The sequence below is a fragment of the Heloderma suspectum genome, chromosome 2 (genome assembly GCF_057233095.1).
Source record: "Heloderma suspectum isolate Gila_16-S chromosome 2, 16-S_ref, whole genome shotgun sequence".
Classification (NCBI taxonomy): domain Eukaryota; kingdom Metazoa; phylum Chordata; class Lepidosauria; order Squamata; family Helodermatidae; genus Heloderma; species Heloderma suspectum.
Window position 1 is genome coordinate 350,561,190 of NC_139459.1, and position 21,311 is coordinate 350,582,500.

Here is a 21,311-nt window from a genome sequence, read left to right on the forward strand (position 1 = left end):
GCAAAATGTCCTGGCCCAGCAGTGGCTGTGTGTGTGTGCAGTTTGGCCGTTGCATCCGAATGAGGCAGAGAGTCAGTTTATGTTTCTTGCTTCAGCATGTGCATGTACAAGCGAGGGCATCGATGTCTCTTTATGTGTTCTGCCTCCGTGTGTGTTGTTTGTTGCCAAAGGAAAAGCTTGTGTCTATATTTGAGTTTTCTACTATGGGAGAGATATAAGTCTTTTGTTTTTGCATTACTGCACAAAATTGACTCTCTCTCTCTCTGTGTTGTGTATGAGTTCAGTATTGGGCCAGACGCTTCCTGCAGAGGACCACCCTGAGGCTCAACATTGCCGTGAGCTAGATGAGGCTGTGAAGCTCTGACAATATCATCATCTGCAATGCCAGCATCATGATTTTCGGTGAATGTGTGAAACACACACACACGCGGATACACACTGTTCATTCATGATTCCATGTAGAATGTTCGTTATTTCTGGAACAAAAGAATGTGTAGGGATGTCAGAGAATTTTGCCACGAATCTCGGGGAGGCCGAATGCCAGCACATTCGCCCCCCCGAAATCGGTGGTGGAACGGTCTGCCCCCCCACCCCCCCCGGGACGGGACTTACCTTGGGCGAATCTTCCTGGCGGCGGCAGCAGCGGCGGCGGTGGTTTGGTGGCTGTTTGGCGGCGGTTCGGCAGTGGTTCGGCGGCGGTGGCTGCGGCGGCCGGTCTTCTGACTGGCCACCGCTGCCACCATTTCCAACAAAAACAAAAACAAAAAAAGTGATAGGCTACGTAAAGATTTATGTAGCCTATCACGGCTAGATTTTTAAAAAACACCGTGATAGGCTACGTAAATGTTTACGTAGCCTATCACAGCTGATTTTAAAAAAAACAAACCCGTGCGTACAAAAATGGCGGCCCCCATGGGCACCGCCATTTGCGTTCCTTATTTTGACATGTCTTAGTCTATGTAAACATTTACGTAGACTAAGATGGAGAAAATAAGTGGAGCGAAAATAGCATAGCGTCTTTTTTTGCGTACACAGATTTTTTTTCTTTTAAATCAGCCGTGATAGGCTACGTAAATATTGACGTAGCCTATCGCAGTGTATTGTAAAAATCTAGCCGTGATAGGCTACGTAAATCTTTACATAGCCGCAACCAGGAAGATCCGCCCAAGGTAAGTCCCGTCCCGGTGGGGGCGGGGGGGCAGACCGTTCCGGCACCGATTTCGGGGGGGCGAATGCACTGGCATTCGGCCTCCCCGAGGTTTGTGGCTGAATTCTCTGACATCCCTACCTAATGTACAAGACTGTTCTGAGTTTCTTGGAAGAAAGTTGAGGGCTAAATGTAGGTGAACGAATAGGAATACCTGACATGAATGGACCCTTTGAAGTGCCAGCTTCTCTCTACCCACCATCCTTCTCATATTCAGTGGAGATGATGTGGCAGCATGTAAGGTCTGTGCCACAGCCTGGATGGAAGTGTAAATACTGTAGGAGTCTTGAGACAGGATCTTTTCAATCACATCCTGCGGCAATTGCTCCCACATCTCGTTTTCTGTACAACTTCTCCAGGCTTTCACAGACGTCTTCCTTGAATATGAACAATGAAATACTGTCTCCCCAAACTGCTTGATAGCATTAAGACATGATTCAAAATTGCCATATTGTGTCTTTCTGTTTTTCTTGATTAAGAAGGACAAGGAAACATGGGTGTGCTGGAGATAAACCATGTTGGACAACAAGCTTATGCTGACATCCTGCAGAACTGTTACAATCAAAACTTTCCCCACAATTGATTTTGTGACTTGTTCAACTCTCCGAATGATTAGTATGAGAATTAGGATGATCCGGGAGTCCACTGGAAAAACAATTGACCTGAGTGTAGGGATGGCGGAGAATTTCTCCCCGAAACTTCGGGGGGCCAAGCGCCAACGTGTTCGGCCCCCCGAACAAGTTTCGGGGAGAAATCCTCCGCACCCCCCCGCACCCCGCACCCCCCCGGGACGGGACTTACCTTCACCGAATGTCCCTCCCGGTGGCTGGTCCGGCCGGCGGTTCAGCGGGTGTTCGAGCGAGGCGGGAGCGGCTGCCGCCGCCGCCATTGCAATGAAAGAAAAAAAAAATGTCCCCTGATAGGCTACGTGACGATTCACGTAGCCTATCACAGCTAGATCTGCAAAGTCAGCCGTGATAGGCTACGTCAATCATCACGTAGCCTATCATGGGTGACTTTAAAAAAAAGAAAGAAAAGAGTGTACGGATAATGGCGGCCCCCAAAGGGAGCCGCCATTCCCGTTCCTTATTTGGTCGCTGTAGTCTACGTAAATGTTTAGGTAGACTACGGCGAAAATAAGGGCAACGCTATTTGCGTTGCCCTTATTTTCGCCGTAGTCTACGTAAACATTTACGTAGACTACAGCGACTAAAGAAGGAACGCGAATGGCGGCTCCCTATGGGAGCCGCCATTCGCGTACGCGCTTTTTTTTTTTTAAAGGCACCTGTGATAGGCTACTTGACGATTCATGTAGCCTATCACGGCTGACTTTGCAGATCTAGCCGTGATAGGCTATGTGAATCGTCACGTAGCCTATCAGGGGGCGTTTTTTGTTTTTCTTTCGCGTTCGCGGCCGGGTGAGGCGAGGCGCCTCCTCCCTGGCCTGAATTTCGGCCGGGCGAGGCGGGAAGCCTCCCCTCCCGGCCTGAACTTCGCGGGGGGACCAGCAAAGCGCCTCCCCCCCACCGCGAACGGCCTTCGACGACAGGTAAGTGACTTTTGTCCACCCCTACCCGAGTGTCCATAAAATGTGAAACCATGTCGAACGTCCTTTTTCCCCAAGCCACCACTGGAATTCTTCCAGAGAAGGCAATGCAAATTCCACTTTTTATGAGCACAGGGGAAAAGCTTCTCAAGAACCTTTCTCTATTGTCATTGTCTTGAGCCAGGAGACACATCCAAGTCCATCTGAAATGCAGGAGCAGTTGGACAATCCCCAGGTAAGGAGGTTCTGGTTTGGGGACCATCCGGTAAAAACAGGGGAACTCATGTCTATCCCTACGAACTTGACTTACAAACCCATAACTGACCTAGGAAAGAGAGAAAGAGATGGGTGTAGTCCAAAAAAATAATACTTGTTTTCTCACTTCAGTCTAATGAAGAAAAGTGACATTTTGGGTCCGATACACAAGGATATATTCACGTTTCCCATTTCAGCAAGCTGAAAAACAGGTGGAAAGCACAACAAGGTCTCAGGTGAATTTTGGAGAATTTCAGCAAGTTTGAAACCTGCTGGGTCTACCATCCCTTCCCATATCACTGAAGGTGCTGTTGGGAACTAGGGATGTATGAAAGTCACTTACATTTTCGAACGGTGACATTCGCAGTGGGGTGAGGTGCTCCGTCCCTCCCCCCGAAATTCTCTCCAGCCAGCTCTGCTCCACAGAGATTCCACAGAGCAGCTGGCCGGGGCCGCCTACAGCCAGACATCTGGCAACGACTGCAGGGATGCAAATGGTGGCTGCCATAGCTACCGCCATTTGCATCCCTGTATTTTGCCGTGATAGGCTACGTAAATATTTACGTAGTCTATCACGACAAAAAAACAAACAAACAGCGAACGCAAATGGCGGCAGTTACGGTGGCCGCCATATGTGTTCCCTTTTTTTCTTGGCCATGATAGCCCACATAAATATTTGCGTAGGCTATTACGGCAAAGGAGAGGGGCGCAAATGGCGTAGTGGCTGCCTTTTGCGTTCCCTTTTTTTTTTTGGCCATGACAACCTACGTGAATATTTACATAGCCTATTATGGCAAAAAAAAAAAACCGGAACGCGAATGGCGGCCACCGTAACCGCCGCCATTTGTGTTTGCTATTTGTTTGTTTGCCGTTATAGGCTACGTAAATACTTATGTAGCCTATCACGGCTATAGTGATGAAGCGAATGGCGGCCTTGGTCGTGGCCACCATTCGCAATTTAGCACAAACGGCAGCAGGTAGGTGTCCCGTTTTGCAGGCCTTTCACAGGGTGGGGCGGCGGGGGGCCTCATCGAGATCCGTTGCGGAATTCTCTGACATCCCTACTGGGATCTGAGTTACAATTACTTGACAAAGAAAGAGATCTTGGGGTGAACAGCTCGATGAAAATGTTGATTCAGTGAGTGTTTGCTGGGAAAAAGGAACATTCTCTGTTGGCCATAATTAAATGTAAAACAAACTGTAAATAAAACACCTCATATACTCCTACAAGACTGGCTCTAAATCAATCCGAGCAGAATGGGGCCATTTTCCAAGCCCTGAATCGGCATCAGTGCACACTCTCAGTGGGGGCCAGTGCACGTCTCTGCTCTGCAGCAGTTCCCCCTCTTTCCCCAGCAAGGGTTGTCATGATGCTTCTTTCTAGGAAGGGATGGGAGGGAGGGGGATTTTCCACTGGGTCTATTCACTGGGGAGAAATTACATAACAAAGAAGTGTGGATTCTTGTCCACAAACACATATGCCGTAATAAATATGTAATTTTTTCCAGATGGCCAAGACTATCCTTATTATAGAATGGAAGTGGCTCAAAGGTAATTTAATTCTGAGGAATATTTTATATATTCCTCTCTCTGGACATGGAGCGTACACGCATTCCATGCTTGTTTTTACTTATACAATTAAAAGAAATACAAAGTTGGATCCAGCCTAAAGTAATCCAACTTACATCCCATTGAAATCAATGTGAAATTAAGCCCTGATTTTAGTCCCATTGATTGCAGTGGGATTTCAGTATGACTGACTTATGGGGCTTCCAGAGGATGATTTTTATAGGAGGAGCAAAAGGAGATGTCTTCATTTTCAAACCCTCCCATGTTTCACCAACTCTTGTTGTGGTTGCTGTTTTTTTTCATACCATATAGATATACGTTAAGCAAAGAAACAAACAAGCAAACACCCATCCAAATAGCTGCAGAATGACTTTGGAGTGCGAGTATTGGGAGCCCTCCACCTAGAAGCACCCCAATCTAGATTCAACCCGTTATCAGACACTGACAATTCACTGCACCCGTTGTACTGTTTCAAACTCCCCTGTGCAGAGATGACAGGGGGACCAAAGAAATAAGGAACATCAAACGTCTCTCAAACCATGTTCAACGCTTTTGAAAGTACTGCCTGTCTCCAGCCTTACTTGGTGATGCCCAGCCCAATGCCACCTTCTGGGCATCTCTGGCGAAGCGGAAGCAGACTCAAGCCTACATCCCTCACCCCCATTCATATACCTTTGGGATCTTGTAGATGTCCAGCATGGCTGAAATCTTGGTGGAGATCTCCGAGTCGGCCCCTTCTAGGACTGCCAGGAGGTTATTCTGTCTTCCACAGCTGAAGTTTGGAACACGTTGCTCCCCAATAGACAGCAGGTCTACCATGGCCTCGTAAGTCATTCTTGCATTGAAATAGTTCTCATAGACATTGTATGCCAGGGTGACATTGGGCAAGAGCCTCAGATTCTGGTTGACCTCATGAATAGCAAACAAGAAGGGCAGGACGGACCAGTACCTCATTTCATTCACACTGTGACAAATACAGATGTCATCAGATTTTCATTCTCTAGTCCATGAAAGCATATCACACTCTTGCATCTTTTATTAAAAGGGCCTTCCCAAGCAATAGTAATCTCCACACTCTACTCTATGAACTACACTCTCTTTGACATTAATGGGAACTTTCCTCCTAGTGCAGAGGGCCATATCCATGCGGGGGTGGGGGGAGGGAGGGTGATTTCAGTAAGGACCATGACAAAGAGGGAAAGGTTTACACTCCCCCTCCCTTTCCCTTTGTACCCATGTACCTCATGGTCATGTACCTAGGAGAGCTTCACTGTGTCCCCTCTGCTAAAAAGGAAACTCTGGAGAATAGGAATTCAGAGTTAGTCACGTCATCACTTATGAGGGAAATTGTGTAGAGAGAGGCTCCAAGAAAACGAATGGACCAAATACAGTGTTTGCTGTAGATGTGATCTGTGATGGAGCAAGATGTGATGGAGCAAGAGAATAAGTAATAGCAGCAGCATGCTGGAAAGTTCAGCCACAGTCCCCTTCCATTTCCCCTGTGTCTGCACACAGAGACACGAAACCCTGTGACTGGTCTGAGGAACAACGAATTAGGAGCCAGCCTCTCTCACCGCTTCTGTGCTTTGAATAACGAAGCTATGGTCTGGAGTGGCCTTGGCAAAGAAGGGGCCATCGGGTGGCCAGCTACAGGTTGCCAAAAAAAGAGGACAAAAGGCAATCTTATATGCTAAGGTGCTGATGCAGAAATAACAACTATTGTATAAATGGAAATATAAGACATCTCACCATAGTGGAGAGACTGCCTAGGTGACCTGTGTGCCTACTCAGTTAGCTGTCCAGGTTGTATTGCTAGGGAACTTCAAGGCCCCTGCGTCCTCTCCCTCCTTGTGGTTCTTCATTTTCAAAGCAGACTTGGTCTGGACACGTCATCTGAGAGAGAATACTTTCAAATGCAGGACTGTCCTCTGCTAGCTCTCCAAAATGGAAGATTGTCCTCTGTAATGTATGACGCAGCTGCTTGGCCAACCTAGAAGTTGATGATGTGAAACCTCACACTGGCACTCCTTGCCTCCATCTCCCCACAGGCTCCCAGAGGCTCAGGAGCTCTTTATGCACCAGTGTTTCAAGTGCAGGTATGAAGAGTCACCAACTATTGCTCTTGATTTGATGTTCCTTGCATCATTTTCAAAAGTGATCTTTGGACATCAACATCTCTCAGGCTTTGGTGAGAAGTGGAATCAATAACCATGATTTGTGTAATCATAAGAGAGCAAAAATCACTTCTGCAAACTTGTTGACTCTGGCTCCATGGGCAGGTGCCCATCTGGAGAAAACATGTTTGAACCAATCATCGGTGTAATTCTATTTCATGATTCAGCGAGGCAGCAGCTCAACACGCTTTGGCTGGCATTAGCTAGATTTCTTTACCTTTCATTTTATTTCTTTAAAACAACTGACTATTACTGAACTTGTTTCTGCTTAGTTCATGAATAAATATACTCCAAAACTTATATTGGACATTGCAGTTCATGTCATTCTTTGGCCCACCTTGGGGTGGTTTACTCACACTTGGACTACTTGGCAGGTGCCATCCTGGCATTCAAGAAGCTTAAAGAGATTACTGGGAAAATACAACTTATCCTTCTCCATAAATACTAGGGATGGGCAAAAGTCACTTACCTGATCCCGAATCTTGCTTTGCGGTGGGGGGGAGGCGCTCCGTCCCTCCCCCCGAAATTCTGGCCAAGGGGGAGTGCCCCATCTCTCCGGCCGCAAAACCTCTTCTCCTGCTGTAGCCACCGCCATTTGCGTCCCTGGCCTGCAGTCAGCCGTGATAGGCCACGTAATTGTTTACATAGCCTATCACGGCTGACTTTGGGAAAAAAAAAGTGCGTATGTACGCTATTTGCGTTGCCCTTATTTTTGCTGTAGTCTACGTAAATATTTACATAGACTACCCGTGCCAAAATAAGGAACGCAAATGGCGGTGCCCATGGGCTTTTTTACAGGCTTTTTTTTTTCAAAGAGAGCCGTGATAGGCTATGTAAACATTTTCATAGCCTATCACGGTGATTTTTGAAAATCTAGCCATGATAGGCTACGTAAATCTTTACGTAGCCTATCACGTTTCTTGTTGTTGTTGTTTTTTACTTGGAAATGGCGGCGGCAGCCGGTCAGAAGACTGGCCGCTGCCGCCGCCGCTGAACCGCTGCGGGCAGCTGCCGCCGCCACCAGGAACATTCGCACAAGGTAAGTCCCATCCCGGGAGGGGTGGGGGGGTGGACCGTTTCTCCACCAATTTCAGGGGGCCGAATGCTTTGGCATTCGTCCTCCCAGAGATTCGTGGAGAAATTCTCTGACATCCCTATAAATACAGCCCTTAAGTCTGGAATCCCAAATGTTCAGGATAAACTGACCATTTCTGGACTTGTTTCTGCTTAGTTCATGAATATATATACTCCAAAATTTATATTGGACATTGAAGTTGATGTTGTTCTTTGGCCCACCTTGGGCTGGTTTACTCACACTTGGACTACTTGGCAGGTGCCATCCTGGCATTCAAGGAGTTTAAAGAGATTACTGGGAAACTGCAACTTATCCTTCTCCATAAATACAGCCCTTAAGTCTGGAATCCCATATGTCCAGGATATAGGAGTTACTGAAGACGTCAGTTGTGGCAAAATTCAACTGACCTTCAGGGAAAAAACAAAAACAAATTCTTGATGTATTTAGTGTTACAATATGTCAGTGAAATTAGTGAATGGATGAATTCATGTATTATTTTAGTTATTTATTTAAACTATTTCTTGGCCCCCTTTCAGGGCAGACCCCCCCCCCCCCCGGGAGCCTTAGAACAATACAATACATTACAACCATTACCATATTAAAAGTGAAAAAATACAAAAACAATGAAAACAGTAAAAGTCAACAATAAAACCAACAACAATGCATCAGGGTCACAGATCATCAAAATCAATAGGAAACATATAAAACACAATTAAAACTGGTACAAGAACAAAATGCAATGTTCCTTCTCTCAAGAAAATATTTTTTCCTGGTCTGCACTGAAACCATGAGAAACCCTTCCAAGGACACAAGAAGTCCCATCCCTTGAAAAAGGTGATACCAAAGGGGTGGAGCTGCTTCCAGAGAAGGCTGTAACTGTGGGGAGATCAGCTTTTCTCTGCATTCCCTATAGAAGTTGCAATATAAGAAAATGTGTTCCACTGATTCTGTTCCTCCAGCACCACAGAAACATTTGTTGTTGTTGTTGTTGTTGTTCAGTCGTTCAGTCGTGTCCGACTCTTCGTGACCCCATGGACCATAGCACGCCAGGCCTTCCTGTCCTGCGCTCTCTCCCGGAGCGTGCTCAAGTTCATATTCATTGCATCCGTGATGCTATCTAGCCATCTCATCCTCTGCCATCCCCTTCTCTTTTGCCTTCAGTCTTTCCCAGCATCAGGGTCTTTTCCAGGGAGTTTTCTCATCGCATTAGGTGGCCAAAATATTGGAGCTTCAGCTTCATTATCTGTCCTTCCAATGAGCACTCAGGGTTGATTTCCTTTAGGATGGACTGATTTGACCTCCTTGCAGTCCAGGGGACTCGTAAGAGTCTTCTCCAGCACCACAGTTCGAAAGCATCAATTCTTCGGCGCTCAGCCTTCCTTATAGTCCAGCTCTCACAGCCATACATTACTACTGGGAAAACCATAGCTTTGATTAGACGGACCTTTGTCGGCAAGGTGATGTCTCTGCTTCTTACTATGCTGTCTAGGTTGGCCATAGCTTTCCTCCCAAGGAGCAAGCGTCTTTTAATTTCATGGCTACAGTCACCATCTGCGGTGATCTTGGAGCCCAAGAAAATAAAATCTGTCACTGCTTCCATTTCTTCCCCTTCTATATGCCAGGAAGTGATGGGGCCAGATGCCATGATCTTCGTTTTTTTAATGTTGAGTTTCAAACCAGCTTTTGCACTCTCCTCTTTCACCCTCAACAAGAGGCTCTTTAGATCCTCTTCGCTTTCTGCCATTAGGGTGGTATCATCTGCATATCGGAGGTTGTTGATAATTCTCCCAGCAATCTTAATTCCGACCTGTGATTCATCCAACCCGGCATTTCTCATGATGTACTCTGCATATAAGTTAAATAAGCAGGGTGACAATATGCAGCCTTGTCGTACTTCTTTCCCAATTTTGAACCAATCGGTTGTTCCATGTCTGCTTCTTACTGTTGCTTCTTGACCCTCGTACAGGTTTCTCAGGAGACAGGTAAGGTGGTCTGGTACTCCCATCACTTTCAGAATTTGCCACAGTTTGTTGTGATCCACACAATCAAAGGCTTTAGCGTAGTCAATGAAGCAGAAATAGACGTTTTTCTGGAATTCTCTTGCTTTCTCCATGATGCAGCGAATGTTGGCGATTTGATCTCTAGTTCCTCTGCCTCTTCGAAACCCAGCTTGTACTTCCGGTAGTTCTCGGTTCGCATACTGCTGAAGCCTAGCTTGTAGGATTTTGAGCATCACCTTGCTGGCATGTGAAATGAGCGCTATGGTGCGGTAGTTTGAACACTCTTTGGCGTTGCCCTTCTTTGGAATTGGAATGTAAACTGACCTTTTCCAGTCCTGTGGCCACTGTTGAGTGTTCCAGATTTGTTGGCATATTGAATGCAGCACTTTAACAGCATCATCTTTTAGGATTTTAAATAGCTCGGCTGGAATACTGTCATCTCCGCTAGCTTTGTTGTTACTAATGCTTCCTAAGGCCCACTTGACTTCACTCTCTAGGATGTCCGGCTCAAGTTCAGTGAGCGCACTATCATGGCTATCAGGGACATTCAGATCTTTCCTGTATAGTTCTTCTGTGTATTCTTTCCACCTCTTCTTAATCTCATCTGCTTCTCTTAGGTCCCTGCCTTCTTTGTCCTTTATCATGCCCGTCTTTGCACAAAACGTTCCCTTGAGATCTCCAATTTTCTTGAAGAGATCTCTAGTCTTTCCCATTCTGTTGTTTTCCTCGATTTCTTTGCATTGTTCATTTAAGAAGGCCTTCTTGTCTCTCCTTGCTATTCTCTGGAACTCTGCATTCAGTTGGGTATATCTTCCCCTTTCTTCCTTGCTTTTCGCTTCCCTTCTTTCCTCAGCTACTTGTAAAGCCTCATCAGACAGCCACTTGGCTTTCTTGCATTTCTTTTTCTTTGGGATGGATTTCGTTGCTGCCTCCTGAACAATGTTACGGACCTCCGTCCATAGTTCCTCAGGCACTCTATCTATCAGGTCTAATCCCTGAAATCTATTCCTCACCTCCACTGTATATTCATCAGGGATATGATTTAGGTCATACCTGAACGGTTTAGTGGTTTTCCCGACGTTCTTCAATTTAAGCCGAAATTTTGCAAGAAGCAGCTCATGATATGAGCCACAGTCAGCTCCAGGTCTTGTTTTTACTGACTGTATGGAGCTTCTCCATCTTTGGCTGCAAAGGACATAATCAATCTGATTTCGATATTGACCATCTGGTGACGTCCATGTGTAGAGTCGCCTCTTGTGCTGTTGGAAAAGAGTGTTTGCTATGATCAGCATGTTCTCTTGGCAAAACTCTATTAGCTTTTGACCTGCTTCATTTTGTACACCAAGGCCATGCCTGCCTGTTATCCCGGTGATTTCTTGACTTCCTACTTTAGCATTCCAATCCCCTAAGATGAAGAGGACATCTTTTTTTGGTGTTAGTTCTAGAAGGTGTTGTAGGTCTTCATAGAACCGATCAACCTCAGCTTCTTCGGCCTCAGTGGTTGGGGCATAGACTTGAATTACTGTGATGTTGAATGGTTTGCCTTGGATTCGTACTGAGATCATTCTATCATTTTTAAGATTGTACCCCAGTACTGCTTTTCCCACCCTTTTGTTGACTATGAGTGCTACTCCATTTCTTCTAAGGGATTCTTGCCCACAATAGTAGATATGATGGTCACCTGAATTAAATTCACCCATGCCTGTCCATTTGAGTTCGCTGATTCCCAAGATGTCGATGTTCAATCTTGCCATCTCATGTTTGACCACCTCCAGCTTACCTTGATTCATTGATCTGACATTCCAGGTTCCTAAACAATATTGTTCTTTACAGCATCGGATTTTCTTTTCACCACCAGACACATCCACAGCTGAGTGTCCTTTCGGGTTTGGCCCAGCCGCCTCACTCTTTCTGGCGCTACTTGGAAATACCCTCTGCTCTTCCCCAGTAGCATATTGGACACCTTCCGACCTGAGGGGCTCATCTTCCGGCGTCATCTCTTTTAGCCTTGTGATACGTTCCATGGGGTTTTCTTGGCAAGAATCCTGGAGTGGGTTGCCATTTCCTTCTCCAGTGGACCACATTTTGTCAGAACTCTCTGCCATGACCTGTCCGTCTTGGGTGGCCCTGCACGGCATAGCTTATGGCTTCACTGAGTTACGCAAGCCCCTTCGCCACAACAAGGCTGTTCACTAATGGGGATCTTACTAACTTGTCCATTTAATAGTGTCCATGGCAGCACAGTAAACCAGGCAAGAGCAAATGCTCTTCTGTACTTTGGAATGGGTAATGTATACAGATGAGGAGTTGCAGTGATTCCATAATTTTTAGAATTATTATATTTAGTATAAAGTAATGGAGAACAAGCTTCATTTGCAGCAGTTCTCAGATGCTGTAGATCTACATCGATTAGTCTTTGAATAACAAGAATTTGGGCCTTCTGAAGCCCATCATTGCCCACGACTTCCACAGAGAAGCCTAGCCTATGTAGTTTCTTCTCAGTTGCTCTCATCCAGCAGGCAACATAGGAATCCAAAAGCAGTAAGGAGAGATGGTTATCAGGAACTGCTAGAAAGCATAAACTTCACCACCACTTCAAGGCATCAATCCATACTTTGCATTCAGCGGATTGGACACCACTTCCAGATAGATTGCTGGGTTCGCCACACCAGAAGGGAGACCCAATACCTTCCTAACAAATACAGACTGGAGTCCTTCCCTTTGGGAATAGAATCTGACATCCAAACAGGAATGCCTTGAGTGAGCTGGCCAGAGTCTTCACTTTGGAAAGTTGAATTGCAGAGGGGATGAACTGACCACCTTGTAGAAAGAAAATCCTGAGCTCAGCTGCTGGTGTAGTAGGGTGGCTGAATCAATTGCTTGCCTATGCTGCTCACTCCAGAATCCGGTGCTCTGCATTTGTAGGACTCCGTATTTTATATGGGAGACTTGCTTGATGCTGTTACCATCTGAAGCCCGTTTATTTTGTTTATGGGCTTTTGAGAACACTAAAACTTTGGACTTGCTGTAGTTGATGGTCAAGCTGTTCTCAGAGCAATAACTCACCAATGCAGACAATAAGCGATTGAACCCAGTTCTGCAAAGTTACAGCAGTGCAGCAGCAGCAGCAAAAGTGGAGGTATCTTAGCCTTGGACAGCTTGAGAGCGTTGGAATCAACATTACCGAGACAAGAGGCCAAATCGTGCAAAAATAAATTGAAAAGAACAGGGCCCCAAATACAACCCTGTCTTACACGCCTTGCAGCAGGGACTGGATAAGAAACCTGTCCCTGCTGCCGACATCTAAGTTGACTAGAAGTCTGAGTATACAAGCATCTAATGAGGAACAGTAGACTCCTGTGCATAGAACCTGTATACTGGACACAACTATCGCCATTGGGACTAGTAGCCCTTGATACCCTTCTCCTCCATGAATTTTTCAAATGTCCCTTTAAAGCCTTCAAAATTAGTGGTCATTACTACATCTTGTGGCAGCAAATTCCATAATTTAACTACACACTGTGTGAAGAAGGACTTCATTTACCTGTCGGGAATCTCCCACCAATCAGCTTTTTTGGATGACTCCGGGTCTAGTATTTTGAGAAAGGGAGAAAGACGTCTCCCTATCCACTTCCTCTAACCAGGCATAATCTTAAAATTTAAACACGACGATCATACAGTGGAGGCTGATAGCCAGTCTGAATGGTGGGACAGAGGGCAAGTCAGCAGAGGCAGAGCCAAGGGATCATGAGAGGCGGTGACAAGGGGGATGAGTGGATGAGGAACAGTCTTTGAATCCCCGACCCATATCGCAGATGAAGAAAACTGAGGCACAAAACAGGCCGGGGGGGGGGGGGATCACATAAGCACACAAAAGGACTCCTTTGCATCCACCTTCCCCTGTTCCAGCAATAACTCCCATTTCACAGAGAAACAGGTGACTTTCAGATGATGAATGGGAGCAGGGAGTCCACACAGCCATAGTAACCCTGTTCACAGTTAAATACGATGTGATACTGTCAGAGCCACATAGAAAAGCTACCTTTGGAATATAGGAACACATTCTGAGAGCCTCCCAACATCCATGCTTTTGATCTGAAAGCATCCAAAAATCCATTATAAAGCATCCACCAGAGCAGGCCTACTCAGAGGCAGCGCGGTAGAAATTTATTTATTTGTTTTTTTCTTTATTTCTGTACCACCCAATAGCTGAAGCTGTCTGGATCATGCATAACTTATGTGTAAGAAGTAAGGACTGGACTGCTCAGGAGGAAGTATAGGGATCCTTTGTACTTAATTATTATAATGATGATTATTCCCCTTGGAAGCCAACAGGAACCCTTGACCCCCCCACACCCCCACACCCACACCCCTAACCATAACATCAGGGATAATAATCATAATTAAAATAACACGTTACATTCTCAGAATTACACAGAAAAGCTGCCTTTGGAATAAAGGAAGAAGTTAAATGTCCATTTGTATACTTTTGTATTTTTAGAAAAATCCTGTAAGTTCTACCCTTATGTGTTCTGCCCTTAAAGGTCGCCTATAAATTCCAGTCCAGCAGGCTGTGCTGAGGGAGATGAGAATGAGACACCGCAGCACTCCTAATGTGGAACGAAGGCCCCACCCCCAACCCATGAAAGGCGCATGGGACGAAGTGCCCGCCGCCCCCACCCCATGAAAGGAGTGCGAAATGAAGCACCTACCTGCTCTCGTCCGTGCTGCTGTGCAAATGGCGGCTGTCCTGCGGCTGCCATTCTCTTCCTCCTTCTTCAGCTGTGATAGGCTACGTAAATGCTTATGTAGCCTAACACGGCTAACGCAGGGACACCATTTGCGTCCCTGCGGAGGCCGTGATAGGCTACATAAGCCTATTAGGCAGGGGGGGAACCTGAGCGTACGCAAATGGCGGTAGCCGCCGACATTTGTGTACGCTGGGGTTCCCCCCCCCGCGCCGTGATAGGCTACGTAAATTTTTACGTAGCCTATCACAGCAAAAGAAAGGGACGCAAATGACGGTGGCTACGACAGCCGCCATTAGTGTCCCTGCAGGTCTGCCCAGCAGCCGGATGTCTGGCTGCAGGCGGCCAGAGCCGGCCGGCGGCTCCGCAGCTTGGCCATGGAGTGGAGCCACCCAGCCAGGATTCCGGGGGGAGGGACGGAGCGCCTGCCCCCCCCAGCGGAACCTGGCGGAGCCAGGTGAGCGGGGTTTCGAACACCCCTAGCTGGAACGGGGCCTGGGAGTGCTGGGGGTTGTAGAACTTCTTTCTACCTGACGGTGCCTAGGATGGCATCCTATCTGCACCCCCATCCCTCCCCGTCTGTTCTTCCTGTTTTGTCATGTCTTTTTAGGTTGTAAACCTGCAGGCAGGAATTGTCTTCACTTCCCATTGGAGTTCAACATGTTTTCCTCCTCCCGCCCAGTCCCCTTTCCTTTTGTGTTTTGCCTTTTCGAATGTCAGCTAGTGGACAGGGGCTGTCTGATTCCCTGACTTTGTAAGTCACCTTGGGAGACTTGAGCTAAAAGGCAGAATAAAATGTAATAAATAAAGAAGTAGGCTTGCATACAACTTCAATCTTTCTCTCTCACTCAAAAGTGTTTTTAAAAAAGCACTGGAAGCTTCTGTGATTAATAATACTAATACTAATACTACTAATAATGAGAATTTCTGAGTGCAAGATACAGCATCCTTCTGATTCTGTTATGAAAAGAACTCCGTGTAAGCGGGAAGTTTGCACTTTTTATGCTCCATCCAGGTTAATCACTTACATTTTAAATACCTCGCATATAGTTTCCCTGTAACTGAAAGAAGACTGATGGGATGGTACTTAGCTCGATTCAGCCAGTCATCCTTCTTAAAAATAGGATTATAATCTCTTTACTCCAAATATCGGGGATCTTTCTGGAGTTATGAATGAAAATAAATAAAACTGGAAGTAAAGGAGCCCACCATTCTGAATTAGATTTTAAAAGATCGAGGGCGGGGGGTAGAATCTGGGCAAGGAGCTTTACCAGGTTTAAGTTCAGCCATCAAATCGATAACTTCACAAGGAGTAAATAATTGAGTAAGTTTTGATATTCTGGAGCACCAGAGGACAGTTTGAAACTATGTAAAGAGAAGTTGTTAGTATGGTGAAGCACTGCAGAACAGTGTCTTTCCCATTCATCATTGGAAATACAATAGGCGGGATGTTCTAGTAGCTCTGACAAGCCCCCCAAAACAAGATGCCAGAATAATTAGCTATCCCTTGGTGAGGCACATATTAGTGGGTTCCATTTCTCTCTCTCTCTCTCTCTCTTTGGCACTTTTCTTTTGATTGATAAGTGCTTCATATTCTCATTTCAATTTATAATAATCTTTCAGTAAGCATTTCTCTCCTTTCTTCCGCTAGATAGAGTAAACCTGAGTAATCTGTCTCTTCAGCACCATACAGTCATGGAGGGAATAAACTCTGTATCATTATATGGGAGGAAAAATCACTCTTGCAAGTTCACTGACTCTGTGTGGTTTTATGGGCAGATTTGCATGCAGGGAAAAAACAGGTTTGCACAACTCAGTACTGTCGCTCTTTTTCATTGGTCAGCGTGGAGTAGTTCAACAAAGTCTGAATTGCCTTGGGAGCTAATTTGATATATAGCTTCATGTGAAAACAGTCAACCATTTCTGAATTCATCAGCTTGGTTTTTGAATAAATACACTCAGATGGAAAATGGGGTTGATTTAATTCTTTGGCCTGCTGCCAGATAAGCTTGTCAGTGGCCTCCACCAGCACAGCAGAGCATCCAAGAGAGGGCATTTTGTCAAGCATTGGAATTTGGAACTGACCCGGTTTGCCAGGAAGGAATAGAAAGAGATCAAAGCGGGAGTGTGATCTGAAAATGCTGAAAGGCAGGAAGGCAGGAGGTTCAATGCACAACATTGCAAAACAGTGAGGCAGCACCTCAGCAGCAGCAATGGTCTCCAAGTGGGAAAGAACTCAGCCCTGGCGAAACCCCCAAGAAGATCTGACTCAGGAAGTACGGCAACACAGGCCATGACTGCAGCTGCCACCTCTTGGTCTGTGAAGGGACAACAACTGTCCACTCTCAGGGATACTGAAATCCTGCTGCTTCTCACTTCCACTGCGGAGGAGGGAAAAAAGAGGAAGTTCTCTTGCAACTGAGAATAAAAATAGTTCCTTTCCTCTCCGTATAACCCAAGCAAGGGCTTGTGCTCCATGAGGGTGAGGAGGAGGTGGAAAAAAGGAAGTGGAGGTCAGGAAATCACCCAAGTATTCTGTCAGGATTTATTCTGTATATTAAACATATTAGGAAGACAGAAGGTAATGTAGATCAGGAAAGCTGAGAAAACAAAATATGAAGATTAATTCCAAAATACATAGATGAGAACTTGTTAAAATGAAGAATTGTTAGAGCAATTCCTGTTTTGTGAGAAACATCTCACCAGTAAGGCTATTGCGGAAGTCTGCGAAGGGGATGGAAGCAAGTGGCCATCCTCCCACTCAGCCCCTGGACACCTGTCCAGAGCCCCACATCCTTGCCCGACTTGGCAGGTGCTCAGTTTGGTCAGCTCGAGGATGCCCATTTAGCTGTGAGCTGCCATTTCGTGGAAAACCGTGGGCAAGCCTTTTACGTAAATGTTCATTTTCTGCACAATGGCTGCTATAAATAGCAGCACTTATGCAAAACTGCAGGTATACACAACATTGTACTGGGAATACGCATGGGATGGATACCTGTTGATCTGTAATCACTAAATACCCAACCCCTAAAGCATGACATCATAGGACAAGGACAAATCTGTCACACTAATATCCATACTCTACATCAGCCTTCCCCACAATGGTGCAGTCCCAGGTGTCCTGGACTAATGCCAGCGTCACCCAACCAACCGTCTGTCAGAGCAGCACACAAAGGAAGAACATCATTGCCCTGCTGGAGAAAGTAGGTGTACTTCCGTCACAAGCAATCTTTTGGTTTCAGCATTAGATGCTCCTTTTTATTCAGATCTGGCCTCAAGAGAATAATGTAGCACTTTGGGATGAATATAGAACCCAGCAATCCCAAACTGGAGGCCAAGGTAGAGAAGACCTGCACAGCCACCATGTATTTCCCCTTGGTGCTCAGGTAGGTGGGCACAAAGGACACCCAAACACTGCAAAAGACCAGCATGCTGAAGGTGATCAGCCTGGCTTCATTGAATGCCCCAGGGAGCTTTCTGGCAAAGAAAGCCACTGTGAAGCAGATGGCAGCCAGGAAGCCCATGTAGCCAAGAGCACTATAAAGCATGACGGCAGACCCTTCATTGCATTGCAGGATGATCTGACCAGTCTGGGAATGCATGTCGGAGTCTGGGAATGGAGGGGAGATTCCCAGCCAGAGCATACAGATGCCCATTTGAACAGCAGAGCAAGAAATCACGATGGAGACTGCCAAACTCTTCCCCAGCCATTTCCTCACCCTGTTTCCTGGCTTGGTGGCTAGAAAGGCCACCACCACTGTGACCGTTTTTGCCAACAATGAAGAGACGGCGACTGAGAAGATGATGCTGAAGGCAGTTTGTCGGAGAAGGCAGGTCACCTTCTGGGGCCGACCTATGAAGAGAAAGGAGGACAAGAAGGAGAGCAGGAGGGAGACGAGGAGCATGTAGGTGAGGTTGCGGTTGTTGGCTTTGACCACGGGAGTTTCTCGATATTTAATGAAGATTCCCAAAAGAAGACCAGTGGTTAGGGACAAGAAAAGGGAAAAGAGAGCAAGGATAATCCCCAAAGGGTCCTCTATAGGAGAGGACATTTATAAGTTTAGGAACACATTGATCTCGGTCTTCATTTGGATGCTGATCATCTGGACACTTGCTGCAATGGTCTGCATCTGAAAAAAAAGGAAACAGCAGCTGCAGCATCACTAATCCAGCCGCATCCAAAGGGTCATGCCCTGGAAATGCTTTAGGGCTGCAATTCCCAGCATTCCTGACTATTGACCATGCTAGCTGGGACTTATGGAAATTGAAGTCCCAAACATCTGGAGATGTACTTTCTGCCCACCCCTGCTCTAAAAGGTATGTTAGGGGGTGAAAGCAGAGATGCCATGAGGCAAGGATGGGGGAGAGAGCAAAAATTAACCACACAAATTTGGGATGAGTTGTGGACAGATTTCAGAATTCCATGCACAATATGTGGTGGTGGCCTGCAGCTTTCAAGAAGGATTAGATACATTCACGGAGGTTAGATCTATCGGCATCTTGTAATCGTGATGCCTCTATGGTGGCTTCCCCCTCCCTTTTTCTTTTTTATGTGTCCCGTCTTTTAGATAAGCCATTGGTTCATTGTAAGGTGCTCTGGGAGCCTGTTTTTGTTTTTTTGCTGATGAGCGGCAAAAAAAAAGATACCCTGAATAAATAATAAATGTTTGTTCAAACCACGCCGCACACCATTTGCCTACTCACTCAGCCGGGTGTGGCTTGTCTTAGTGTTTGAACCTTAGTGTTTGTAAAATCCCTGATCGTTATTCTACTACTCTTCATAGATTCCTGCCCACTTGACTCTAACTCGTGTTACCGATCATTAATTTTGTGAACTATGGAAAAAACTATAGTGCTTAACATTGCTATGTAAATTTAAGATGTACACTTCTTCTGAAGATACTGATGTGGATGCTGCTGGGCCCATGATCATATTTGTCAAAATGGAATGTCTGGTGTTCAGAAGTCTAATTTATCAGTATGAATGAGAACAATAAATTCAACTCTGGAAAAGAAAACAACTACTACAGGCCTATAAGCAGCTAAGAACCATCTGTAGCAGTTCATAGCGTATGATCTACATTGGGTTTGTTCGTGGTAGTAACCCCCCATGTTTTTTTTTGCTGCATCTCTCCCATCTCTCCAACTATATCTCCGTACATTTAAGCACATTCAATATGAATGTAATTTAAATGGTGAGGTATGAACTTGTATATTAAAAATAAAGGTGCAAACCTGCATGATGCAAGGATGTCCTTCTTATGGGGTTCGGAGAATAGGAGGCTGGACTAGATGGTCCATTAATGTGAACCAACTGAGCTCCTCCTATGTTCAGTGGCTGGACTAGAAATGTTTTCATCGTGCAGATTGCAAGTTCCTTTCAGTGCATCACCACCCCAAGAGGAGCACAGAAAGGAGGGGCAGGGAATACCCTTGCCTGAGAAGTTCTTCTCAGAACTTCATTACCAGCTGTGATGGTAATGGGAGGAGGTTATCCCAGCATATTGAACCCATGCTGAGGGAAGTGCACTGGATCCCCCTCCCCTCCACAAGCCACTGTGTGTAGCCAGCAGAGCTACATTCCACCCCTGTTAAGGGCTTTGTCAATCCCCCCCCCCTTCACTAGGAAGCACAGAAGTGGAGGATGAAATTGACAGGTTCTTTGGTAAGCGTGGAATCTGGCTCTGCCGGGCAAGATGAAGTGGTGCATGCAGTGGAGGGAAGTGACAAGAGCATTGACAGGAGCGGAACGTGGCAGTTGCACCAGATCACAAATGAGTGAGATAGATATATATATATATATATAGGGAGAGAGAGAGAGAGAGAGAGAATCCCATTTGTGCAAATTTCAAGAACCTCCCCCCATCTGATTTGCAGAAATTGCCACCATTGAAAACAAAGGAGTCCGTGTATTGCATTGATTTACTACACCTCGAGTTAATGCCAGTGGGGGGAAACAGAACAAAAGCTGCCAGGGCAGAACTGGACAAATCCATCAAGGTTTCATGAACGATGTCCAGCATGGGGACATCCAGCCCTCTTGGGGGTCCCCAGAGTCCCGGCTTGGCCAGCATTGGTGAACCGAGCCGTGGGCTACCTGCCAGTACTCGTGGATTCTGCAAGTCTCCCTTCTCCTTATTGAGGCCCCTGGAGGGAGAAGGGGGATTTTTACCCAAACTGACAAATAGCAGTGGGCAATTCCAGGGCCGCTCACTGTGCGTAGAAGTCTCCCTTGTCCCTGCTGGGGTGCCGACGGGGGGAAGGGAGAACTTTACACATACAACAGGAAGGGCAGCGCCCCCCTGATGCCACTGCTTCCACTCTTGCCCACCGGCCGCTCCATGCAACTCACTCCAGCGAGAGTTGTGCAGAGTGGCTGGCACCGGCGACAAGGGTGGCAGAAGTCCACAAGCTGGCCCGACTCAGCAGGTTCCTCCAACGTCCCTAGGTTTCGCCCCCAGATGGAATTCTCATACACCTCTATCCAGAGCGGCCTCCCCCCTGCTCAGTTCCTGTGCTCATCAGGACACACTCCAGGGGCCAGACTGTCCATAAATGGCTGTGCAGTGTCTTTCAATGTAGGTTTCTTCATTGATGTGTAAGGTGGGTAGTAGAAGACGGGAGACTGAAAGTGTCACAATAGCTCACAAGGGGAGCACTGGTGGATCATGCTGAAGGCTCCCCCGGCTGGCTGCTTTCCCCTCTGTACTCCTGTACATCAGTATATTATTTCAACT

At 46.3% G+C, this 21,311-nt stretch overlaps 1 protein-coding gene across 1 annotated transcript in view; it reads right to left on the reverse strand.

Annotated features, from left to right (window-relative positions):
- Nucleotides 1-17,098: 17,098 nt before the first annotated feature.
- Nucleotides 17,099-21,311, reverse strand: part of LOC146355489 (vomeronasal type-2 receptor 26-like) — a 4,485-nt gene continuing 272 nt past the window's right edge. The window contains exon 2 of the mRNA XM_084832564.1: nt 17,099-18,704. Coding sequence (XP_084688690.1) covers nt 17,793-18,626 — 834 coding nt within the window. The 5' untranslated portion in view covers nt 18,627-18,704 and the 3' untranslated portion in view covers nt 17,099-17,792. The remainder of the gene's footprint in view (nt 18,705-21,311) is intronic.